Source organism: Tinamus guttatus, unplaced genomic scaffold (assembly GCF_059628265.1).
Source record: "Tinamus guttatus ecotype Peru unplaced genomic scaffold, ASM5962826v1 Tinamus_guttatus_pri_ptg000051l, whole genome shotgun sequence".
NCBI lineage: Eukaryota > Metazoa > Chordata > Aves > Tinamiformes > Tinamidae > Tinamus > Tinamus guttatus.
In genome coordinates, this window is record NW_028288585.1 from 1,112,912 (window position 1) to 1,139,876 (window position 26,965).

The 26,965-nt window shown below is 45.4% G+C and overlaps 2 protein-coding genes across 2 annotated transcripts in view; one reads left to right on the forward strand and one right to left on the reverse strand.

Moving 5' to 3' along the window:
* Nucleotides 1–11,916, reverse strand: part of SMAP1 (small ArfGAP 1) — a 79,372-nt gene extending 67,456 nt beyond the window's left edge. Inside the window, exon 1 of the mRNA XM_088539851.1 lies at nt 11,752–11,916. Within this exon, the coding sequence (XP_088395977.1) occupies nt 11,752–11,869 (118 nt within the window). The 5' untranslated portion in view covers nt 11,870–11,916. The remainder of the gene's footprint in view (nt 1–11,751) is intronic.
* Nucleotides 1–26,965, forward strand: part of ASRGL1 (asparaginase and isoaspartyl peptidase 1) — a 449,509-nt gene that overhangs the window by 312,967 nt on the left and 109,577 nt on the right. The window lies entirely within an intron of this gene.

Consider the following 26,965-nt stretch of genomic DNA (forward strand, 5'->3'; position numbering starts at 1 on the left):
GCACCCTCCCTGCAAAGAAGCCTTTCCTCGTGTTTAGACAGACCCTCCTGTGTTCCACTTTATGCCTGCTGTCTCTTGTCCTAGTGCTGGGCACCACTGAGAAAAACTTGTCCCCATCCTCTTGGCACCTTCCCTTAAGACACTTACACACACTGATAAGATCACCCCTCAGCTTTCTCTTCTCCAGGCTGAAGGGTGCCCAACTCTCCCAGCCTTTCTTCCTATAAGAGACACTCCCGTCCTTTCACCCTACCTGAAGCAGCCCCTGGAGACTCCTTCCAGGAGCTCCATGACTCCTAGTGGGGAACCCAGCACTCGAGCTGTGTTCTCAGCAGGTCTGAGGGCAAGGATCAACCTCCCTTGACCTGCTGCCAACGCTCTTAGCACAGCTCAGGGTGCCACTTGCCTTGGTGGATGCAAGGACACACTGCACCTCATTTCTCACTGGATGAATGCAAAGCATAGAGTAACTTAGGTAGGAAAAGAACTCTTGAGATCGCTCAGACCAAACTGTGACTTCAAGCAGATCTAATCAGATCTTGCTGCCCTGGCCTTCGTTCAGCTCAATCTTGAACAACTCAGAAGTATATTCCATAACCCGCTGAGTAACCTGCTGCACTATTTGAAAAAAAAAAAAAAAAGAAAGAAAAAGTTATGTTTCCCGTCTCTATAGTAGTATAATACAAAATTGCAGCTGGAAAGAGTTTTTTTGTCGTTCTGCATCCCTTTCCCAAAGAAGACCCTTTCATTCAGAAGCTATGAGAAGATAATAAATACAGTAAAGCAGTCAGCAGCATTTGTCTTGGACTTAACAAAACTCTCAGCAAATAAGGTTGTTTGGGAAGCATCAGAGTGCACTCCTACACTTCTGGAGGATTCCCTAGTATGTGATCTTGAGCCTGGACTTCCTCTGTTGTATTTTAGGGTGCCAAACACTTGATGGAAGTTCATGCTATAAAGCCACCTGGGTTTGGAGTAACCCTTTTAAATAGGAATTCTAAAAATATACATATTTAATGAAAATTACTGTGAACAAGACAAGTGGGAAGAGGAATTCAGTGCCTCTTCTTTCACGATGCTGTTTGTTACGAGCAGTAGAACATCCAGAAAAACCAACCAGCACTTCACAGCCTTTATTAACTACGGGGAATGACGGTTACTTCTTCTGAAGCTCTAAGCAACTCTCCAGAGATTCAGCATATTTAAAGTCGAGAATAACCATCTAGATGTTACCCAGTAAAGAGGCCACAGACCAGCCAGCTCTGCATCACTGCTGCGGGTCTTCTCTCCCAGCAACCTCTAGGAGCAGAGCTCAAATGCACAGGCCCCATACTGTGAAAAGGGCAAGAAATGGTGTGTGCTAATATGGTGTGTGCCACGTTCAAAGAAAAGCTCGGGATGTTTGTCTGTCAGCTAACAGACAAGTGAACAAATCCCATAAATACCCACCTTAATGCGGAAGTCAGTTCCCACACTTAAAGGCACTGTTATTTACTGATATATCAGTTGTTTCTGGAAATTGCTGTGAATGACAAGTTAGAACACAACTGTTCTGAGCGCACATGCAGAGGAGTTTATTTAAAAAGGTTATTCCAGGGAATCGTGGTCCCAGCTGCCACTCACGGCTATGTTTTGAATTCACCTGCAAGCTCAGCTGCATTCAAGAGGAGTAGCTGACACACAAGGAATCATATCCATCTCCTCCTGCAGGAATTCTTATAGGACACAGTCAAGAGCCAGGCACAAGCATTTGAGCAAAATCACACCTGCAAAGCCAGGTTGGAGCAGTGTGTGTACATCACACACTGGTGTCCAAGGTCCCATCGCAGACAGGACTGGAATATACTTCTCAACCCCTTTTCCTCCACATGCCAAAATGGGCTATAAGAAGCAAACAGTTTTCTTCAAAAGGAGAGAAGGTTCAGAAGATCATCTAAACTTACTGAGACAATCAGCAAGTTATTCTCAAGTCTTTCACTTCCCCAATTAAGAAAAAGAAGTAAACAAAAACCAGGAACTTTTCTCCAGATACACGATAATTTGTGCCCTCCACACCATAACCATAGCTGTGTCAATGAAAATGTTATGGGAGACCATGTCAAAAAGCCCTCCTAAAGCCATGGTAACAAACAGCCACCGCTCTTCCCTTATCCACCAAACCGGTCATGTCATCACAGAAGTTTACCAGGTTAATTAACTACAACTTCTCCCTTCATAATTCCATGCAGACAACTTTTGATTACTTTCTTGTTTTCCAGATGTTTGTAAATAGCTTCCAGCATTATTTGTCCCATCGCTTTCTCAGGGATCAAGGTGAGCCTCATTATCCTGCAGTTCCCCAGATCCTCCTTCTTGCTCTCCTCAAAGCTATGGGCAACATTTGCTTTCTTGCAGCCCTCAGGAATCCCCCTCAGTCACCACGAGGTTTCAACGACAACCAGCGTGGCTCCACCACATCAGCCAGCTCGCTCCACACTTGTGCCAGCACCCCAGCAGGTCCCTCCCACTGGGGTTGCTTTAGCTGAAGCATTTTCTAACCAACCCCCCTCCACAAGGGGCGAGTCTTCTTTCCCCCAGACTTGTCCATTGGTCTCAGCGGTCCAAGATTCCTGATGGCCAAACTTAGTCCTGCCAAACTTATTTATGTGCACATGCTTGAGGTGAACCCCGCTCAGCACTGCTCTGTTGACTGCAGCCTTGCAATTGGGTTGCGCCCTTTGCTTGCTGCTCTGGTCTGTGCCAGCCAGCCGGTCTGTGAATATATACATATTTATATATGTATATATACTTAAAAACACCCACACAGCAGGAGATGGGACTATGGCCACCTCAAGATGATTCTGAGATGTATGTTAGATCTCGCTTTACTGCTCCCTCAAGGTTAAAAAACACACACAGAGATAACAGCCTACGCAAGTCTTGCTACATATTCTTATGGGCTGTTGAAACCTTCTCCAGGCTTTTCCTTTCAGTAGCGGCTTAAGGAAAGCATGCCATGCTGCTAGCTTTCCTGGAAAGATCATCTGCGGAGCAACATGCACCTGACAGCCACTGAACACTGCCCTCAAATGCTAGTTCACATAGTGGCATATTATACCTTTGGACCATGGGTGCCTTGGCTACCCCTTGCCAAGTCCTGACAGTCTGTTTGGCATAACTGTGTTACGGGAAAGTTCCTGAGTATGCTCCTAAGAGGACCTACTCTACTCAGGCAGAGATTGCTTCATGTCCATAGTCTAATGTCTCCACAAGCAGCCTAAGAATCTTGTCACCTCAGCCAAAAAAACACCAAAAAACAGGCTCTGCCTTAACTCATCTTAATCCTTCTGTAGCGAGTGACAACAGCATTTTCTGAAAGGTGAAGTGGGATTCAAGGAGCCATGGGCTCAACAGTGAGCCAGTTGAGGAAGATTTACCACACTCGAGCCAAATAAAGGCATAGAAGAATCTGGATTAAAGAGGGAGCCATCCCTCCAGGAAAGGAGCCTCCCCAGAAGTCTGTTTATCACAAGCACATATCTAACTGCTTCCTCTCTATGGCCAACAAGTCTAAAGGGGGAATTGCAGCTTCTTTCTTAAAAGCCATCCGATGTTCTGCCTAGAAAGAGAAAGCACCAAATTAAGCTCTGTTAAAGGAGATCTAAGCACCGAAGACTGATTGTAACATGTGGCATCAGCAGTGACATCTTCATGTCAGTAAAGAGAAGCTGAACCATAACTTAGGACATAGACTCCAGTAGTCCCTGGACCACAAAACTATGTTTCTTGCTGTAGAAGGCAAGAACGTGGTTTTATCAACATCACCAATGCTGAAAGATTTTTCAGAAACTACCAGCTCCAAAGGGCACCCAAAGGAAGCTCTTAGATTACACCCTGGAATGCCAATGCCTGTAAGAAAGCAATGTAAGAAAGTAGGAATTTCTGTGCATGTAAAATACACCCAGCGAATCAGAGGGGTCACAACACAATAAAATACACAACAGGGCCCCAAAATAAGTAGTCCAGTGATTGCTTCCTACTACTATTAAGGAAAAGATGGACAAGTCCAGTTGCTAATGGCAGCAGTATCTACCACAAATCAGAGATTTCTTCCTTCATTATTCCATGTGGAGGATATTCCAGGGCTTCCCTTGACAGGTAGTAGCCTCCAGTTATTGTATTTGTCCATTCATATTCCCATCTGTGATGCTGTTTTGTTCTTTAAGAATGCCTAGCCCTACAACAGCGAGACCAATCTTGCAATAAAATCACTCAGAGAAGTGCTGGCAATTTCTAGTTCCACGAAAATTTAGAGTCGCATCTAATATCCACAACCACATTCAGCGGTACAAGGTATAGAGCACAAAGACAGCAGTGGGCAGACGTTTCCTGCACCTTCAGCAGATGGCTACAAAGTTTAGGGCAAATTCTTGTTTGGGGAATTGGCCTCCAAACCCGACACTGATCCACTCGTCCCACTGTCTCACTTCACGGTGATGGGCTAAAGAAGTTAACCATTTACTGCACATTAATTCCTGAGGAAGTACACAGTATTTATTAAAATATAGAGACAAAATTAAGGCATTAAGAAGACTAGCCATCAAAACAAGTAAAGAACAAGAGCAACCTCACAAAAAGTGGGGTTTATACATGTCAATATCAGTTTCCAAGACACAGAAGAGATCACATGCAAGACTTAAGTTGTCTATTAAAAAAAACGCACATGTGTCTCAGCAACTGAACAACTAAACATATTTGGAATATTCTGTATTTGTTTTGATAGCTAGTTTGCTCTTTTCACAATTTAAACTAGGTATTTTCTGCTGCTAAGAGACTTACAGTTTGAGATTGATAAATTAATATTATTAGGGAAATTAAAATTAGCTTTACTTGAAACCAAAGTTGTAAATTTTGTTTTGGTTATTCTTATCTCAGCACTGAAATCTTTCCTTCCTGTCTCTTTCCACCCACACAAAAAGTCTGTACTTGCTACTCTTCAAAAGGAGCAAAACAAGTCTTCAAGCACATAGAGATACCTAAAAATTGTACAATACCACTAAAAAATTATCTAATATCCTTAACTCTATAATCAAACTAGAACAACTGATCTTGGTGAGCAAGCAACAGTGTCAATCTGACCCTTTATACCAGAATTCCAATAAAATTTATTTAGCCACACTTCCTAGCCTAATGAAGGCATGAAGTAAGTGAATATAAAAAAAGACAACAACAAAGACCCACAAATTTATCCACTTTTTTCTGAAGGTACCCAGAATCCCCAACTGTCGATACAAAAGTCTGCTAGCTTCTGTGTTATTTTAAACTTTGGAAAAAAAAAAAAAAAAAGGAAATTCACAAGTTTCACAGTTAATCAGCTAACACAAGTCCACATCCTTCCCTGTTTATAGCATGGACTGTATGTGAGAAAACTTCCCCATCCGTTTCAAGCACAGAGCTGGCGTTCGAGCACAACTGGGGATGCTCACGTAGAGGAGCCCGGCAGCCTGCCCCTAGGATGGCTGCACCGGACCAGGTGACCGTCCCCCGTTCACTTTGCAGCCCCTGCACTCCCCAGGTAAGGGATTCGGAGCAGCATCACCTGCCTCGCGCCCAGATAAGGACAAGCCCGGGGTCTTCCGGGCCTGCGCTGCACTTGGGTACCCAGTGTGCTGAAACAGCAAGCTAGGCGCCTACAGGCAGGGCTGCCGACAAAAGGTAACAGAACTCACGGACTTTGGCTCCCTTTTATAAATCCATAAGAGCTGTTATTGCCTAAGAGGTTCAGACACCAACACTTCAACAGCAATAAAAATGCATTTAAGATCCCTATACATCAAAAGGAAAAAAAAAATAGGTGCTTCATGGTGAGTCTCGGCATAGTCAGCACACCAGCCAGATGGACAGATAAAAACCTATTTTTCCCCAGCATCCCACTATACAAAGCCTTCCAACTCCTGCCAGCTTTACCTATTTATATGCAGAAAAGGAGTATCAAGAGCTGCACCATAACACTATGCATCAAAAGGAACTTCAGTTGTTTCTTTCTTTGAAAGATTCAGGATAACCAGGGTTACCAAAAATACATTTCCAATGTTTGCAGAAACTAGCATAATGCCAGCAAGTCACCTACTGCCTTATACACGCAACTGCTTACCCAGTGACGTAAAAAACAGCCAGTGCAAGAACTGCCTTGTCCACTCACTTTCACCACTCTACCCCTTCAGGTACCTCGGGGACTGCTCCAGGGCCTCCGATTTTTCTGCACACAGGGAAAAATCCCTTTCCTAGGCAGTTTGAACGCGTGGAGTTTGAAGGTGACAAGCACACACCGACTACAGTGTGGCACTAAAGCAGGTACCTTCCAGTGTATTTTTAGTAGTGGCAATCAGACTCATAGCAGCTGTTCCAACAGCTACAAGGTAAAGAGAGAATAAAAAGCATTTCCAGAAAGTAACATAGAGTCAGCAACGGGCCCAATTACTGCTTCATGTTGACCCTGGCAGAGGTGTCCTCAGCCATATTCTCTAGCTTGCAAAAGGACTGCAAACAAAGCTGCAAGTGATTATAATTGCTGTCCAATATATCCATATCTGACTAAAAATGGAATTGCCGCAGAAAGGTAGAGCTCTCCAGAGATTACTGAAGTCTGAAGGAGCAGGCTGCAACTTGGATTTAAATGCAAGGCATTTCAAAAAAAGCAACTTGCTATTTTTAATACACCTCAGCTAGAAAGTCTGGGTCTTTGGGAAAGTTGCCACCTTCAGAAGGCCAAGGAGTCAGATGCCCCTCAAGGATTACAGAAGAAGCCATTTATACCAATCCAAATCAAGGGAAAGGAGGAAATGGTCTTCAGGACGTCATCACAGAATGGTTGAGGTTGGAAGGCACTTCTGGAGATGATCTAGCGCTCAAACAGGGCTGCCTACAGCACGCAGTACAGGGTCGCATCCAGGCGGGTTCTGAGTATCTCCAGAGAAGGAGACTCTGCAATCTCTCTGGGCAACCTGCTCCAGGGCTCAGTCACCCTGACAGTAGAGAAGTTTTTCTTCATGTTTGAGTAGACCTTCCTGCACTTCAGTTTGTGCCTGTTGCCTCTTATCCTGTCACTGGCTACTACTGAAAAGAGTCTGGTCCCACCCTCTTGACACCTTCCCTTATGATATTTGTACACACTGATAAGATTCCCTCTCAGTCTTCTTTCCTCTAGGCTAAACTGGACCACCTCTCTCAGCCTTTCCTCATAGGACAGAGGCTCCAGTCCATCACATTAACAGCCCCATGCTGGACTCTTTCCAGTAGCTCCATGTCTCTCTTATCCTGGGGAGTCTAGGCCTGGACCCAGCACCACAGGTGGGCTCACCAGGATCTCCCTCAACCTGCTGGCCACGCTCCTCCTAACGCAGCCCACTGGCCTTCTTGGCCACAAGGACACACTGCTAGCTCGTGGTCAGCTTGATGTCCAGGAGAGCTCCCAGGTCCTTCTCTGCAGAGCTGCTCTCCAGCAGATCACCCCCAGCCTGCGCTGCTGCCTGGGGTTATTACCCTGCACTTGCTTTTGTTGCACTTCAGTGGTTCCTCTCTGCCCGTCTCTCCAGCCTGCCTGGGTCCCTCTGAATGTCAGCACAGCCTTTGCTGTACCCCAGGTCTGTCTCAGCAGCAAATTCGCCGCAGGTGCGCTCTGTCCCCTCATCCAGGTCGCTGATGGCAACACTGAACAAGGCTGGGCCCAGCACTCACCCGTGGGATGTACCACAAGCCACAGGCCTCCAACTAGACTCCACATCAGCGATCACAACCCTCTGAGTCGGGCCAGTCACCCATTTTTCAGGCCAGCTCACTGTCTGCTCATCTGGACTGTACTTCAACTTGCCTATGGGAATGGGCAACATTTGGGCTCCCAATGTTTATGGGAGACACATGTAAAGAGCTGCACTGAAGTGAAGGTAGAGGAGTTGGAGCAATACCTGCTGCCTCTCCTCATCTATCCACCCAGTTATTCCATCAGAGAAGGCTACTGGGTTGTTAGCTAGTGGGCTAGCTAGTAAGTTAGCTAGTAGGTAATTACGGTCTTTTAGTCCAGAGTGACACCTGAGATAACAACATTTAAAACAGCTCTAAGTCACTGAAGTCTGTGAGCCATCTAGATGGGTATTACTAGACTGACACAGTCTCCTTTACCTCTTGCACCACTAACAGCATCACTTCTCCTTTCATCTCCAAACACATTTAATTCCTCTCTGGAGTTCCCCATTGTCAGCTCCATTCTGTTCATCCTGGATCCTGCAAATTGACTAAGGAAACTGTTCACAACAAAATATTTAAGTCTTCTCCGCTGTGAAAACTAGTTCAGAATGTGTATTTTCTCAGGACTCTTCAGCTTGGAGGAGAGAAGGCCAAACCATTCTGCGATTACTTTGTCAGGCACCAAAACATCTTTAGCACTCAGCTACCAAGTTGAGCATGAAAGGAAAATCATCTAGTCCTACTATAGGGGAAAATCATCTAGGTATAACCTGAAAGAAATACCCCTGACTTTTCTTTTGGTCAAAATGAAGTTCTACCAGGGAAGCAACATGCCAGGGAAGAGCTTAACAGTATCATTAGGATTCCATAGCAGGGGAGAGCTATAATTTGAATCAAAGAAGTGTTCCCTTCCCTTCTTCCCAGCTGCCTGCCTTGGGAAGCGCACAGCAGCCTGAGCTTCCAGGACAGCATGGAGAGCCCCTCAGCATGGAGAGTCTCCACACAGCTCTCCTGCCCAGAAAGAAAACCAGAAGTCTACGATTTTGCAGAAGTCTACGCAGAGCCTCTGTACACAGGTGCATTTTAGTCAGGTGCCTCTGAACAGCTGCAACTATGCTCAACTCACCACTCCAGAATCTTCCCTGTAGCTAGTGGTGTCCCCCAGGGGTCAGTCCTTGGTCCAGTCCTGTTCAATTTATTCATCAGTGACCTGGATGAAGGCACAGAGTGCTCCCTCAGCAAGTTTGCTGATGACACGAAACTGGGAGGAGTAGCCAATACCCCAGAGGGCTGCGCTGCCATCCAGAGGGACCTGGACAGACTGGACAACTGGGCGGTGAAAAACCTCATGCAATTCAACAAGGCCAAGTGCAAGGTCCTGCACCTGGGGAGGAATAACCCCAGACACCAGTACAGGCTGGGGACTGACCTTCTGGAGAGCAGCTCTGCAGAGAAAGACCTGGGTGTCATGGTGGACGACAAGTTGACCATGAGGCAGCAGTGTGCCCTCGTGGCCAAGAAGGCCAGCGGGATCCTGGGGTGCATTAAGAAGAGCGTCTCCAGCAGGTCGAGGGAGGTGATCCTGCCCCTCTACTCAGCCCTGGTGAGGCCGCATCTGGAGTATTGTGTCCAGTTCTGGATTCCACAGTATAAGAGGGATGTGGAGCTGCTGGAGAGAGTCCAGCGCAGGGCCACAAGGATGATCAGGGGCCTGGAACATCTGCCCTATGAGGAGAGGCTGAGGGAGCTGGGCCTGTTCAGCCTGGAGAAGAGAAGGCTGAGAGGGGACCTGATCAGTGTCTAGAAGTACCTCAAGGGAGGCAGTGAGGAGGATGGTGCTGGCCTCTTTTCACTGGTGGCCAGCGACAGAACCAGAGGAAATGGCCGGAAACTGAAACACCAAAAGTTCCACAGGAACTTAAGGAAAAATTTCTTAATGGTGAGGGTGACAGAGCACTGGAACAGGCTGCCCAGAGAGGTTGTGGAGTCTCCTTCTCTGGAGATCTTCAAAACCCGCTTGGATGCAGTCCTGGGCCACGTGCTCTAGGTGACCCTGCGTGTGCAGGAGGGTTGGGCTAGATGACCTCTAGAGGTCCTTTCCAACCTTAAGCATTCTGATTCTCCCCACCCACTGCAAGGAACCCAAGCACCACGAAGGCGCCATCCCGACCGCGCATCCCGAACAAGCACTTAGGCCCTTCTGGAAGCGGCACGACCTGTCCCCAGAGCCAGCCTGGGAGCCAGGAGCAGCCGTGCTCTGGCTTGGCAACCCCGGCAGCTTCGGGCACTTGCGCCCGGCAGCTCCCACGTGCAACCGAGCAGGAGGAAGGACCAGTCATAGCAAGGTCAAAGCTCTACGCAAGGCAGGGGCAGGTGACAGCTACAAGTTAACAACAGGATATGAGATCAGAAAGTGAGGATCACTGTAACAACAGGAGACATTTGCACATTACGCTGGAGAGAAGAAGGAAGGGGAAACAAAAACCAAAACAACCCTCTGGTATTCAAGGCTCACCTATACCACAGTCTATAGGTGCCACGTGTCCTGGGAGCGAGGGAGGGGTGAGAGCTGGCAAAGCCTGCAGCACAGAAAGCAAGGCCAGGGCCTGAAGAGCAAATGACACAACAGGAAGAGGCCGTCAGAAGTGCAAACAGCTTTTAGATAAGGCAGACAGGCAGGCCAAGAGAGTGGTAGGTGCTTCCGTGCTCCAGAACCTGAAGAGAAGGAAAAACACTGGACATCTGTCAAAAACCGAGCTGGCAGAAAGATTTTATAAAGAAAGAGAGGCAGGAAAGTATCAGAGACAGAAGATAAATGCACAGAAACACAACCAGCAGGGGAAGGAGGCCGCGAGTGCCAACACTGCTGAACCGAAGTGGAAAAAGAAACCAAGCAAAAAGGCCTACAGCAACTTGCAAGCATTTCTCACAGACCAGATGATGCCTAGAAAGGGGGAATTCAGGAAGGTGGATAAATTTGGTTGCAGAATTCCAAGGTGTTTTTGAGCAACCAAGCCCTGAAGCATGTGCTTTGGTGCACATACAACCATACAGGATTCAGACAGCAAGCAACCTGAATAGCACCAAGCACCAAAATGCTTAGGTGTCAATAAAACACGAAACATATAACCATGACACCCCCCCCCCAAAAAAAAAAAAAAAAAACACATAGCCAACGAGCCTCTAACACAGTAACAAACAATCTGAGGGCCTGAATATCCATGCTGTAACAGGAACAAGCAGAGTTACTTGCAAACCAGGAAGAGTATTTTAGTACCTTATGGCATATACCACGCACAAAACATGTCTCAGGGCTGCACACAAAGGAAAAGTAAGAATTGGAAGCTCTATTTTCACGCTTCCATAGAAGAGACGTATGAAGCTCGGTGCTCGCCAGGCAAGCGGGCAGGATTTGCATTCGTGGCCCCGGAGCAGCAGGCCTGGGTTGGGAAGCCACACGCACACACACACACACGACCGGGCTGGGAATGACCGGGAAGCACCGATGCTGGAGGGAGCTCCCTGCGCGGAGCCCCCATCACCGGCCGGGGTACCGCGAGGCCCCGCGGAGCCGTCACCCACGGCGAGGCCGCCGCGATCACCTGATTGTTATTCAGCAAGAACTGCCCTTCCAGCAGCAAGCCGCTCCGCAATCATCTCGCTTGGGGACGCATCTTCACGATTGCGCCCAACACCAACGAGAGGCACGCCGCAGCTTTCCAAACTCGAGCTCAGTACAAAGGCAACTATCGACTTTGGCACCGAATGGAACTACTAGGGCAGAAAGAGGTGGAACCCGGCAGTACCCAAATGCTCAAAATTTCCTCCAAGAAGCCCACGGGCAGAGCAGGGTGCGTGACAGGCTCAGCCGGCGCCACGCACAGAGACCCCAGGAGCCCGGCACCGCCGTGACCGAGCCAGGACCGACCCCGAGCCCGTCGTGCCGGGCCCCCCGCGCCAGCCCCGCGGCCCGGCCCCGGCGGCTCCCCCGGCCGCTGCCGCCGCGGGCCCCGTCCCCGCGCCGCGTACCCTTGGCCTCGCAGTCGGCGCAGTACTTGTTGTCCTCCTCGCGCAGCAGCCGCGCCAGGATGGCCTGGTGCTGCTCGTTCTGCTTCTGCGCCTTCTCGCGGCACGAGCGGGTGGCCATGGCGGCGGCGGCGCGGGCCCGGGCGCGGCGCTCCCAGCTCGCGCGGCCGCGCGCACCGCCCGCCGCGCGCGCGCCCGCGCCCTCACCGGAACTACTTCCCGGCGCGGCGCCGCCCGCCCCTCCGGGCACGGCGGGGCGCGGAGGGAGCCGCGGGGTCCCGCGCCCCGCGCTGCGGCTCCCTCCGCGCGCAGGTGGAGGGCCCCGCCTGCGGTAACAGGCTCCGTTACCTGCCGTTGTTAAAACAGTTTTTACCTGTTTTACCCTTTGGACCCAACCTGCCTGGGTTGCCTGGGAGCTGCCCCATGCCATCACCCTCTCCATCTCTCTCTTCTCCATTTTGTACCAGGCCCTTGGCCTCTACTGAGGCCTCTGCACAGGCCTGCTCTCTGGCAGCTCATTCCTGACGTTTTTCTCTAAGCTAACCCTTCTGGAGAGAGTCGAGGCCTATGCATAGCCTATAACATACTTCAGCGAGGCGTAACGGTGCCTTTGTCTCTCTCAGTCGTTAGGTTACTGAATCATGCTCAGCATGTATATACGCACACAAAAACCTTTTTTCCTGCTCTAATCCAATGGTTAATTAATTATCCCCCGCAAAGGGCAACAAAAGACTGAGCAAACCGCACGTCGGAGCGATTAGTAGCAAGGCTATCACATAATATGGGAGAATATGCCTAGGTCTCCCTGAAATAGGAGAGGGAGTTAAGGTGATAAATAACCCAGGAGATGGGCTATTAATCCTGCTTGGAGCTGAGCATCTAAGAGTTGGAACTCCGGTACGGACAGGGCAACAGGGCCTGGCAAAGCTGAGCACGGCAGTCGCCTCCCCTCGGCGACGAAATCCCCATTTCTCACGAGCTCCTGCGCTGCCCGCTCAGCGCACGGGAACAGCCTCCTTCTTCCCACCCAGTGCTCTGCATAGAAGTATGCAGTTGTTTCCCATTTCTGTCCCAGACAGTCTTGAATTATTGGGATTTTTTTTTTAAAAAAAAAAAGGAAAACAGCTTCAGCTAGAAGAGCAGAGAATACATCTGTTCCTCACCTTCGTCCCAAAGCTGAGGAATAGAAGCCTTTTTGGAAGGGCAAGAGCTGTGGATGCAGCTGAATTCCCTGGGAAATAAATGGAAGTGAACTTATCCGTTGTCAGTTCTTGTTGGGCCCCTGTAGCAAAGCGCTGTGGCAGCAACACTGCCATTTTAAAAGAAAATGGTAATTGCTTTTGTATTTTGTGAAGAACTTGACCTGTGTAGTACATATGTTCTGAAAATGTCTACTGTGTTGCCAGAATGTATCAGTTAGCTTTAAGAAATCAGCTTAGTTTCATGTGCTTAAGCTCACTTTTTCCTAATTCTAAAATGAACGACATGATACTTGCCCTGGAAAGTAGTTATTGATCCAGCTCCTGTCTTTGGAAAACCCCAGACAAGTGCAGAGTAAGACCATTATTTGGTATGTGCTTTTTCCAGAAGGAAAAAAAGACACCCACACAGAGGAAGAGAAAGCCTCTTCTGGGGTACAGCGTGGTTGCTAGAATGAATTTTACCCATGCAGTGACACTTGGCACACAGAGGTCACCTACTGAGGCCCCTCCATGCAGGGATCTTGCACACCGGCCCTGCTGGGTCTGTAGCAGTTTGGTGCCCTTTGCTTCGCGTTTCCTTAAGCCCTGCAGAGCACTGGCTGCACAGGCCAGTCTGGGGGTTAACTCACACACAATGTTCCAAGCTCCCTGTCTTCGCTAGCCTTCCTCACCCATCCTCACAAGTCGCTGCATGGTTCTGCAGGGCTTCTTACTGTCAGAGAGCTCCTGACAGAGAGGTCAGGTTGGCTTATGATTCGATAGCACCCACTTTGGGCTGAAACCCACCCAATCTGGATACCTGCCTTACTCAAAAGTCTTCCTAGAAAACAGCTTTAAATAGTATTTGCTAATCAGGACTGCATTAGCATAAATTTGACTTAATGGAGAATAATGTATCAGGTGGGAAGTTATTAACTGGAATGAAACCAGATGTTAAAATAGCTGTGTTTTTCTAATGTCTCATCCTTTAATATTCAAGTCCAGAAATACCCAGTGCTCCATTTGGGGTTGATGAATCTGCGAAATTCTGATTCATAAGAAACTTTGGTGCTTTGCACATTTTCATGCTGCCTTGAAAAAGAGACGCGAATAAAACTTCTCAGGAAATAGGATTTCAATAAATGTTCCCAAAACTCAACTTTTAGAAGCTGGCTACCCAAACTGGAGCCTGGGCAGCTCAGGGAATCGGATAATATGGTACCTGCTATCCTTGACTGGTAGAGAATGGCAGAAGCTGAAAAGTTCATTTCTATCACAAGCTTGAGGTATTTAAGACAATTTTAAGCTATGAACCAGCCCTCCTACCCACCTTTTGTAGTTGGTGGCGAGAAGCAGATCCTGCAGAAGGAGATTGATCTCGTCCGAGACGGGCATTGGAGGCTGGTGAGATGAATTACCAGCTGCAAGCGCCTCTCTCAGGAGGACATGAATCACCGAGGAGCTGTTTGTGTCTCCCCGCTGACTATGAAGGGTAGAGAGGGTAACTGCCTTGTACCTGGGTGTACAAAAGTCAGGCATTTATGAAATGAATTCTCAGCTTTGCTTTTCAGCAATGTATTTTGTGTAGGGAAATCTCTGCCCAGCTCTAGAGCCAGTATCTGCAGTCAAAAGAAGAATGGAAGAATTGGTAGCTTTATGTTTCAAGTATTGGAGTCTACAGCTGCACAAGCAGTTTCTGTTGTTTTTCTTCTTCGTTTAAAAAGAAAAATGTAACTCCACAAATGAATTCCATAAAGCGTTGTAAAATACAACATTTTTACAAAAAAAAAAAGTACAAGTCTGTGAAAGTCAGAAAATTTGGCATGAGTTTTCATAGCTAAGTTTTAGTTCTACTCCCATGAACCTTTTAATACTCACATACATACGATATGTAATGTTAAAATAATACTTATATTAATACCTATATGAATTTGTGATTTACAAAAATTCAGTTACACAATACAACATGTATTTATACTGTACAAAAATCTCCTTATGCGATACAAAACCAGTAGGGGCAAGGCTGCTAAGGCTATGTACACAGGAGTGACAAAAGTATATATCATATTTCCTCAAACTGGCATTGGATGGTAGGACAACATTGCATGGTTGCTTAACATTGAAATTGCAAGTTGGTCCGTAACCATCCTGCAGTTGTCCCAAGGGCAGAATGAACTGGGTATTCTTGGAGCTTCAGCACCTACAGCTGCCCTGTGTAGCAAACAGGAGTAATGTCATAACTCGGAAGATTACAAATCACTAAATAAGGTGAGATGGTATTTTAAATGTCTTCATGCTTCTGTATGCCAACTGGAGACATCAGATACTAGGAGCAATACATTTTTCCTCCAGTTTCTCGGTTCTTTCTGTATATTACTTTCAACACACACAGACTGAGCCCCAGTATTAAATGAAATTAGATGTTTTGGCACCACGGATAGAACAGACTCATTTCAATGGGTGCTGAGCATTTGAAACATCCTGAAATCTAAAGATTGCGGTTTCTTTGCATCTCTGAAAATTAGAACCGAAATTCTTAAAACTAGAAAGGGATCTTCATCTTTTCTGAAGTGACATGGTCTAGTGACATTCCAGCACATGGTGACACATCACAAGCAGTCTTGTTTTCCTGAAAGTTACTAGTAAATCTGGGCTGTAGTCATAATTACCAATAAGTACCAGGCAGGTAACTATATATTAAATAGATGAATGCAAATGACTACATACATTTCAATGAGCTTTACTGTCAGTTGAATATTGTGTAAGCGCAGAAAGTAAATCACACTGTACAGATAATATGAATGTATACAGTTCTCTTCTAAACTACTGCCTAGCATGTTTTTGCTCTTCTGGGCGCAAATAAAAACCCAGGAAGCTCCACCTCCACGTGAGGAAGAACAACTTTGCTGTGGTGGTGAGAGAGCCCTGGAACAGGCTGCCCAGAGAGGTTGTGGAGTCTCCTTCTCTGGAGGTCTTCAAAATCCACCTGGATGCCACCCTGTGCCATGTGCTCTGGGTGTCCCTGCTGGAGCAGGGGGGTAGGACTAGATGACCTCTAGAGATGCCTTCCAAACTCAACCATTCTGTGATTCTGTGAGTCTGTGATTCTGTGATGTATTGGGCCACTATATTGAAGTGTGGACTATAGTGCAGAACGGTGTAGGAGGAGCAGAACACCCGGAGGTTCCATATGGTCCTGATAGAAGCATGAAGGAGATCTTAAAATCAAAATGCTTAGCACCTTCCAAGCTCGTGGTATATTCTGAGCTATTTAAAGCTGTGTATATGTTTTAGCCAGATTCATTTTAGCTTATCTCGTTTTAAGACTGGGCTCTTTGAACAGAAACTCAAAGAGAGGGAGTCTTGGAGGGAGCTCTGTGACTCATGCATTTGGCTCACGCAGGCTTCAAGAATAAGGATACCAGCCTTAGGTGTCAGCAGTGGTTGGTAGCTAGCCAGGAAGAGGAGCAATAATCAGATGTGAAATCGGTTGCAAAACCACAAATTTAAAAGATTAAGGAAGAACATGAAAAGAAAATATGAAATGAGAAAGCTGAGCTCCATCGCGAACAAGCATTTCCCTCTCCACAACAGCTCCGTGCCGCACGCGGCTCCTTTGCCGCTCCGCCGTTTCCTCTCCATGCCCTGGTGTGTGGCTCAGGCTGCTCCGTGCCTGGTGTGTTTGTCTGCACAAACCCGGGCCCAGATAGATAGCTAATGTCGTGTAATAAAAGAGAAAAATTAAGGTCTGTGCTTTTATTGCTGCAGCATCTTTGATATCAAAATCCCGCTTAAATATATTGGTAAAGCAACAAAGATTTTCTAAAAGCAGTGTTATTTTGATTGGGTAAAAATAGCCTTCTGACTCCAGGAAGTATATTGAATTTTCTCTTTTATGGTTTAATGATTTGCTCTTATGACAGATTTTAATTAATCTGATGAGTCTGTGTTGAATATTCTGGCAAATATAATCAGCCCTGGAGTGTTTTTGCACTCCCCAAAGGCACATTGTTTCTATATTTATTTCATTCAGATGTTTTATAGGGGCCCATATTTCTCTTTCTTGAAGAAAAGTGCACCTTTCTGCCAAGTATATTGAAAGCCACATTTAATTTACCGAATATGAAATTGTCTTTTTACTTAGGAAGTGAAAGGAAAAGGTTAGAGAACAAGTCCAGATGCTAATCGGGGTAGAAGTTATGGAAGGAAGAGGAAAAGGTCGATCATATGAAAATCACAGGACAGATTTAGAAGAGAGTTTACAGTCAAATAAAAGACTTAAAAATTCCAAGTCATATATAATCCTCTCTCTTAATTCTAAAAATTATCTACGTGATGTCCATATGTTTGACTTCAAGATCCACTTTCCATAACTCATTTCTGCCTGCTCCCGAATCTCCCCTCTGTGTCCTGTAATGTCACTGTCTGCCAGATTAGTCTAAGTGCTCTGGAGGGCGGGCAGCTCATCTGTGTGCAAGCTCTCGGCCTGCACAGAGCCCCGCTGTGCCCTGCGGGTCTTTTCGGGAGGGATTTGTCTTTGGGAAGGAATGAAGCATGTTAAAGGGTGCTGTAGAATTACTGAATAACAACGAAAGCAGAGAGATTCCAGGGTAAAAAAGGTGGATGTAAATACAGTTTATATGTGATGGTGAGTGTACTCGTTATATGGAAGATCATTATTTAACAAACACTACATTTTAAAAAATTTTCACTACCTGGTACTATGAAAACTTTTTCAGAAAGTGCAGTTCAGAGCCTGTTTCATCAGTGTGTGATATACTGATTTTAGCCATTGCAGGTAATGGGGTTTGTACCTTTCCTAGCAGATAGGTGCAGAGGGGCCTTCTTTCACTGGACCAACTGCAGGAATGATCGGGAACATGCAGAGCGTTGGAATAAAGTGGCTGTCTTCGTGTGGTGGTTGTACACCTTGTGCGTCAGGATCACTTATACTCGGACTAGATGATCTCTAGAGGTCCCTTCCAACCTTAAGCATTCTATGATTCTATGATTCTATGATTTAAGTGTTGTGTTGTTAATGCAGCGCGTTTAATAACAGCCTAGCGCTAGGCAGGGCACAATTATGTGCTCTGTGAAGGATAATTTGTACTGGTCAGCGTTGCCCTCATGCCTCTGAGGACAGGACATCCCCTCTGAATCCTCATGCTAAATGGCACACCCAAGTGCAGACACTATCTCCAAGTGTTCCTAGTGCCATGTAGTCTGATAGGCATCGTCTTAACATAAACGTTTGGAGCATTTATGCCTGTGGCAGTTGCCTAATGCCACAAAAGGCTTCTGGTATCCTCTTCATTCTCCAGTGAAAATGGCTGTATCGTTAGCGAGAGCCTCTTAATAGTGGTGATATTTTGTAACATGGCGCAACAATTTCTAACACGAGAGGAGCCATGTGTGTGCTTTGAAGTGGGGCTTCTGAAGCCATCCACAAGACAGAGCTCTGCGAGCAACGTGGGGCTCCCTGTGCTTGCAGCTCCCTGACTCTGGCTGTGCCTACATCGTCGAGGGCCAAATTTCCCTTGGTGTCACAGCAAAACTGAAATTTATTCATCTCCGTGTTGTACAAGTTCCTTTTATTCTCTGTGACTTTTTCTCTTTACATTTCAAAGCTCAAGACCGGGTTTCATGGCCTTTGAGCTGCTGCTTTCAGAGCCGTGACACAGATTAGCTAAGCTCTTTAAGCAGCTCTCTAGTTTCAGAATGCTTTGCACGACATTGATGGTGTCATTTAGAACTACAATACTGAGTCGTTTCACCTTTCCTGTGGTACACATTCCCATAACCTGCTTGTGTCATGTAAAAGGAGAGAAAATATAATTTCCCACTGCTATTTTCAGACTGAACCTACCCTGATACCAGTTGCATAACCAGTCTCAGTTTTGCACCACGCAATATCATAGGTGAGCAGACTACTCAACACTTATGTACTGCGGGTTTTCTTGTACTTTCCTGCGATGTGTCTAGTTGTGGTCAGCAATAGGATGAGCTGGGTCTGCTCCAATATTGGCAGCCCCAGGTCTGGCTTTGAGCAAGTCATTCCACATCTAATTTCCCCATCTGTAAAACGAGAAAAATGTACTGGCCTGCTTTTTAAAAGTGATTTCAGGTTTATGGATGTGAAATGCTACTAAAGGACAAGTTGTTACTAATTTGTATGTCCCTGGAGCTCAGAATAAAGTGAAGGCATCTGTTGTGTGCTCTTTATTCCTGTCTGAAGTACCTATCTGCTTTGTATATATTTTTAGAAGATTCCATGGATTCTGAGGTTTAAGGAAGCACTTTCTTCCTTCACTTGAGAGCAGCTACCTCACTTTGTTGACCCCTTAAGGCATCAAGCTGTTCCAAAGAGAGGAGTCCTCTTTGCATGACTCATGCTGCAATGAGAGCTCCCGAGAACAGGCACCCAAGCTGTGAGGTGAGCAGGTTCCTCCCCTTCCAGCTCAATCCCACTTCTGGCTGAGACTAAAATACCCGCTGTGTCACAGACTCCATATCTCTTCAGTTGGAAACAAATACTCTTTATGTACCTAACTCAGCAACCAGTTTGGGGGAATTAGCTGGAAATCAGCCTGATGGATAATTCCAAATTATTCTGCCTTTGAGAAATACTTGAAGAGTGAGAAGAACTTATTAGTATGAGAACTAACAGAAAACAGAAGGGCAGGGTGAGGAGCACTTGCAGGGGTGGTTTCCAGCTGAGGTGCCCGGTACGCGAGGGCAGGTGAGCAGGGCAGCACCTGCAGTGGGTGCCGAGCCCGTGTTAGCTGCGTGGTTTACGTATGTGGACCTTTAGGCTGCTCTTTCAGTCCTAAAACTATCATTTTTTATCTGAAGTCAGAATCAAAAGGGCAGATTTCTGCTGTGGAAAAGCCTTTTTATAAATCAATTCAGAGAATAATTCATTAATAATCTTGGCTTTTATTGATACAAATGTAAGTGAAGGAAAATATCAAAAATATATAGGATGAAATCTCTATGGCTTAGTTGAACTGGAAGCTTTATTCATAGTGAAGGGTTGATGAGAAGAGTCCTAATCTTTTCCTTTAAATGTTCAGAGATAAACTACAGATGCAATTGGTTTGAATCAAAAGCTTCAGTATAAACACGGACAAAAATACTCAGTGAGAGGCAAGTGTTTGACAAGCACATATGCTTGCCCATTATTGGAGAACATAATAAATTGAAGTTAAGAAGTGGAGTCTTTCCTATTTCAGCTAAGATGATCTTAGTGTTAATGAAGACCTGAGAAGAATATGTGGGAAGGGTAAACTGAGAGAAAATATTGAGTATTTAAGAAAAATAACTTCTTTAAAGTGGGTGAAAGAGCCCCAGGTGTTGCACAGGCATTGAGGAGCTGCTGCTTCTGAGAATGGGTTTTATTCCAGTTGCATGTGGAGATTCTTGTTCTGAGAAAAACATGTAAGAGCCGAGCAAGGATCCACATCCTGCAGACGGTTTGAATGTGACATAAGTAATTCAGCATGTTAGAATCAGGGTCTTATCCGATGTGTCCGAGAGGCCGTTTGCCCAGGGACAGTGTGTGCTCGTTTTCCCCCAGTGCCAACGATACCGAGCAGGGCTCAGCAGCCTCCTCTCTGGGACCTCTTTCCTTGTGTGGCCTTTGGGAGAGTCCAGGAACAGGGCTTTTTCTGACATGTGTCTCGACACTCTATGAAATGGCCTGAAGATGCTACCCTTAGGGAGTGCGAAACAGGCTCTTCCTTCACAAACAGGTCAACGCTCACGCGGCCGAACCCATCTGAGCTCTCTGACGCCTCGGGTTGTACAAACCCTCAGCGACTTTGCTTGTCAATTTGTCACGATGGCCAAGATGCTTGTGCCCACCAGTGAGTCTTCATATATTTTAGCCTGCATTGCCTGACACATGCAATGAAAAATAATCTTTCTTTCTTTTTTTTTTTTTTTTCTTGCATTTTGGACTAGTCATTTCTCCAAAATTCTGCTGATACTGGTTTCTTGCTCGAGGGGAAAAGGTCAACCCACGCTAATGTAACAAGGAACCCTTGGTACCATGAGCCCGGAGCAACAGCATCAGCAGCCCAGAGCGGAACACAGGACATTAGTACGTAATCTGTGCTCTGATATCTTCTCCGTCTGGCACACAATAGCCAACTTTCTTTGCTTATTTAAAAATGCTCTCAGTTAGCATTTGAGAGTATTAATACCTGTGCAGTTCTTTGTAGCCATAAAATGTGAATATATTGCATCTGAGTTGAGTCTTACTCACCAGCAAATGTATTAAAGTAAAGAGTAAAGAGCGTTTGTAGAAGGGGTATGTGCAAAGCACATTTCCAAAGAAACGTGTAGTCACTATTGTGCTCTTCAGTCCCCAGATCCTACTTCTTGCAATAGTTGGTACTTCCTACCAGGAGCCAACTCCACTATAATGAAGTAATTTACACAGCTATTCTTATGCTTCCTTGTTCTTCTTGTTTTTCCTGTGTTCTTAAAAACACTCCAGCTGCAACATGCATGTAGTTCACATGACTAAGCCTTCTGAGCTCTGATGACCTCAAACCAAGAAAATGCTCATTACTGAGTGCTGGGCTCAATGTATCACTTCTTTCCGTGGCTTCCTGGTGAAGCGAAGGAAGCGCTTTGTGACCACTGCAGAACAGCCTCCCTCCTCCAGAGAGCCCGGGGTGACCGCTGGGCTGCACTAAGCAAAGGGCCGAGTAAAGAGAAGCAAAGGGCTGAGGCGGGAGCCTGAGCCAGATGGGAGAGCTCTGGCTTGTGTTTTGCCAAGAATTGCTTTGTAACGTCATGGGAGGCAACGTATTCTGCAGACCTGGGGAGAAACCAAGAATGACACATTCCTACAGCTGCCGGCTTTCTGGCACATGCAATTAGAGAGCAGGGCACAGATCATGACAATTAGATGCTGTCTGCACTAGAATTTCAGGTGGATAAAGGTTGTAGAAGTGGTACGTGTGAATAGGATCGAATAAGCGCAAGGTTTCATCTGCAAGTGTAAATTTTGAAAACAGAACTAAGGAAAGGACTGATTTATTCAGAGAGATTTATCCACTAAGAAATACAGCTGCATCTGACAGCATTTCAAATTTTATTCTCCAATTACTCTTAAAGTGCAATGACACTGTTATTACAAATGATAAATATGTAACAAGCCTTCTTGTGGCCTCAGTTGAATGTCTGCGGGGAGAAAAAAAGATCTTTGGGTGCACTGGATTCAGTCTCATTTCCATTAGAGGCAGGAGAAACATTACAGTTGATCATGTCTCTTGTATCTTCAATTTATTCTCTATATTGCTTTCTTTAATAATGTTTATCCTTTTATTGACTATATTTCTCTGATTACAAAAAGCAGGAAGTCCTTTTGACCAATTGGAGCATCACAAAATAAATTGGGAGAAACTATTGCAAAGGAGATGTTGACCAAATGGCTCATTAAATGTTTTCCGTAGTGATTTATGCCTGTGTATGTTCTGTTCCTTGCTGATTTGTTTTGTATATGAGATATAGGCCTGTTTGAGGAACATGGAATCCTGAAAAAGAACTGTATTGTAAAATTATATATGATTCACCTGTTACAATCATGGTAAGCTCTAATTAGGAGTGAGAGAGAAAACTATCCCACATACATTTTGAGGGGATTTTTGCTGAAGTACCTGGTGATATTTCCATTGTATGAAAGATAGTGGACTAGATGGATGTGAGTATATTCCAAACAGGTAACGTTTTTTACAATTTGGTGCATCCCATCAGGATTCCTCTTCCATGACTGCAAAAAATGTGCATTTGGTAAACAACTTTTCAGCAGTTTTGATAAGATACTAATATTTCCTTTTTACTCAGTGTTGATTTGCGTTCCATATTTCATTTTCATTTTTATAAATGATATAAAACATGTAGAAACTAATCAAAGTCTAGAAAGTATTAGCTATTTTTTACTAATATAAAATATTTCCTATATCTATCAAGTTTTGATACATTATGAAATGGTTTCATGAAATGCCAACCTCCCACACAGTGATGAAATCTGCAAACATTTCTGTAACAGGCACACACATGCGAACAAGGATATGCAAAAACATGCAGATATTCATGTTCTAGAAACGGTTGCAATTTTCAATTTCATCTCTGTGTGGGAAGCTGCTGTTGAAATAATTGCTTTCCATGGAGAGGAGCAACATACACATTTTGTCTTGCTGAGGAAGAGCAGATGAGAAGTAGCAAATGCTGGGAGCCCAGATTGCTGCCTGTACCTTGCCTGAGAGCACTTGAGGAGGCTGAAGGATGCCCTGAGCTTAGCAGCCTGTAGTCTCTGTCTGCCCCTGGGGCAGAAATTTGTTCTTTATGGGCAGTCCGTGATCCACTGCATGGCTCATGCACTAAGTAAAAACAACCACTACATGCCAATCAGCACCAGGAAACTTAGAGACATTAGTGATCTAATGGCTCAAGTCCCCAGTATATTGAATCCTGCACAGAATTCAAGGTAAAATCTAGGCCTTTCATGCTGGAGTCCAGCAGAGAAGGGTTTTCACTCTGAAACTGGCTCTGGTGAAGACACTTTCTTGGAGACAGCTCTAAATTAAAAAAAAAAAAAAAAAAAAAAAAAAAGGAAATGTTAGCTAGTCCTCATCAGTTTTTATGTGCCTGATTATTGTAGTACAGAAGAAGAGCAGTTGGAGAGGGTTCCGTGGACTACAGAGTCAGATAATAGTTATCTCCTCTGTCCAGGGATAACAAGGCAAATCCATGCTTTCCAGAGGCCTAAAATAACACGCACAAATTCATTAGTGCCACCCAGGGGCCTGTTTCGAGCACGCTCGGAAGTGAGATAGACCCTTTCTCCACTCTCGCTGAAAGGAAAAGCAGTCACACTGCTGTGATGAAGAGAATCCAGGAGCTGCATAAAAGCATGTCAGAGGACACAAAATAGGGATAAAAATCGCAACTTCTTTTCATACTATGACATCAAAGAAATGAGGAAGTTTTCCCTTTCTTATTATTTTTTTTCTTCCTGATGAACCCCCATGCAGGACACGCAGCACTGTAGTTCAGCACCACTCCTCCTGGGCAGGGACAAGCACTTGCTTCCCAGCACTGCTGGTTCACGGGCTTGGAATCACCCACGGGAAGGCGGTGGGAGGGCTGGCCGCACTGGGGGACATCCCTGCTTGTTTCATGAACTGTGGGGCAGGCCTGCAGCGAGGGCAGGACACGTGCAGGAGCTCCGGCGGAAGGAGGATCTTCAGGAGGAGAACGGGGTTGTCACCGCCTCGTCATACACATGCACAGAGGTATTTCAGATGGGCATCGTGGCACAGCATGTCGCTGTCTCCTAAAGCACTCGTAGATACAGGGGCCTCTTGGATATCTATATTCTTCCCTCAGAACAAACCAGTTGATCTTCCAAATAGAAACTAAGGATTGGATGCTGGATTTCTCCCATGCGAGCTGAGAAGGCACCTCCCTCTAACAGACCATCTAAGTGACTTGGTTTGGGACTGCAACTGCCCTGTCTGAATTTTGATTTGACTGTCAACATCCTCACATAAAAAAAAAAAATCAAGAATTCCTACAGAATAAGGAAGGAAAGGGAGAAACAGCCAAAATTTGTGATGGATTGGATGATGTGAGGTACCCCGTTTCTGCTCTCAAGTGAACTAAGGGCATTTATCCAATAATGACTTCAAGGAGGGCAGAAAATAAAGGTAGGATTAAATAATATACAATTAACAATAAAAGGGCTGTATCAGCCATTACCTAGGAGAAAGATGGTGTCAGCCTATACCATAGGATGCAGCAATACGCCTGCCAAACCACATGCTTTCCTGTCATTATAAGAAAATGTCTGAAAAAAACTCTGTCTCAGGTCACGTACATACTGTAAAACGGGCAAGTGAAAGCCCTTGAGGGGGAAATAAAAGGCAAAAAATGTGATGTTCCCTGACTGAGTAACATTCCCTCGTCTGTGCTGGAGGGGACAGTGCAGTTTTCCCCAGCTTTCAGATGGAAGCTGTAAACGCCCAACGCTTTGTTCTTTAACCTCTCAGGAGGAAGTCACATTCACTAAGTGTTTGCTGAGAATATTTGTTTTTTTTTTCTTGTCTACCAGCTTTATATGTATATTGGCTGCCTCTCTTCTGACAGCACATCAGATGAAAACAGCTCTGTGTTACTTTGACACGCTTCACCCTTTCCTTATTAGGCAAAAATCGCAATTCCTAGGCTTGAAATACGTAGCATCATCCACGTATAAATATACCCCGTGCTACCTTCTCAGCTTGGTGACAGTTTAGGTTGGAGGTAAATAGACAGAAGAGTTAAATCTTAGTTTCAGTCGTCTTCCGCTGGTCTTAAGCGAGGCAGAGTCCAGAGTGAAGATGCCGGTGTCGGCCGGAGCCTGCCGGTCCCCAGCACAAGCTGTGGGCAGGCACAGACCCTTGGAGCACCGGGGCGCCTGACGCCTCATCAGGAATCGCCTCATGAAGGAAGTGAGTAGCTCACACTTCATGTTCACTGACTCGCCACTTCACCACAAAGCTGGCCCGTGTAACTTTATCTAATGGCTAAGATCTAGCCTAAAAGATAGCTATTTAGGCTGCCTTAAAACTAATGGAGAGGAGACACTTCAAACTTCCTCCCATCCACCATCTGTAACATAAATTCACATCCCCATCCCACGAGGGACCCCTTTCTGGAGGCGCTTCCCTCCACTGCTGCTGCTGCTAAGGCAGGCACAGAGGACCAGAGCAGTCACTTCATTCTTAAGTACATGATTAGGAGAGAGGCCTGGTGTAAATAATCTTCAAAATTTGGCTTCTAGAATTACAGTTAATTTCATAGGTCACCTAATTTTGACAGAGACTAGCCTTTTAAAATGATGAGTGCATTTTGACGGCCACATATGTCAACTTTATTACAGATGAATTTGTTAAATAAGGAACTTCGAGATCTTCTGTAAACACTCTCCTCACTTCAATAAATGCAACACTAAAGCATGTATATTTTTATAGGCTCGAGACTACAGCTGCCTGGGGGACTTTTAATCCCTGGAAAGTGCATGTCACAATCTTACCACCATAATCTTTATCTGGAACTTCTGAAGTTCTGTAAAGGAAAAAAAAGAAAAGAAAAGAAAAGAAAAGAAAAGAAAAGAAAAGAAAAGAAAAGAAAAGAAAAGAAAAGAAAAGAAAAGAAAAGAAAAGAAAAGAAAAGAAAAGAAAAGAAAAGAAAAGAAAAGAAAAAGAAAAGAAAAGAAAAGAAAAGAAAAGAAAAGAAAAAAGAAAAGAAATAATCCTTTCTCACACAAAAGAAAATGCAGAGATACTGAATATTTCCAAAGAAAATACATACAGCACCAGCTTGGCTGCCAAAGGGTAGGTGGCTAAGGGAAAGGGAGAAAAGTTTCCATCAATTCAGTTCTGGCAGGTCTGTGAAAAGCAGTTGCTAGGTAGAAAAGAGAGGCCCAAATACAGTTCCCAGAGAGGGAAGGGCAGGCAAGTGCCATCCTCGCGTGCGCTGCCACTCGGCGCTTCGGATTAGCCAAAGCATCTCCTGTCTCTTCTCTCCTGCCCCACAGAGAGAACTTCATTCGCAAGGAATACAGAGGAAGAAACTGGATCTACAGCAGATGAAAGACATTGACAGGGAACAAAAATTCATTAGTTCCACTGTTCACAGAACTTGCTTTAAATAGAGCTGTCTCTCAGGCTTTGCCAAATTGTAATTTCATAATCATGCTGCTATTCCTAGTATTCCACCCTTTCCGCAAAAAAAAATCTTAGGATGATTACACATTTCCACCCCCTTCCAGCACTACTCAGAAGTAGCCTGGAACACTGGCACACTAATATTAGAACAGAGATTGCACGGCTCAGCCGGTGTGATAGCAAGTCCTGACCTTCGGCTAAGCAAAGGTGTTTTTATATGGCATGTTATAAAAGCATGGGACCTGACACAAATTCTCAAGTTTTCAGATCACCATCAGCAAGAAGTACATTCTCAAACCATTTACTTATGCTTTG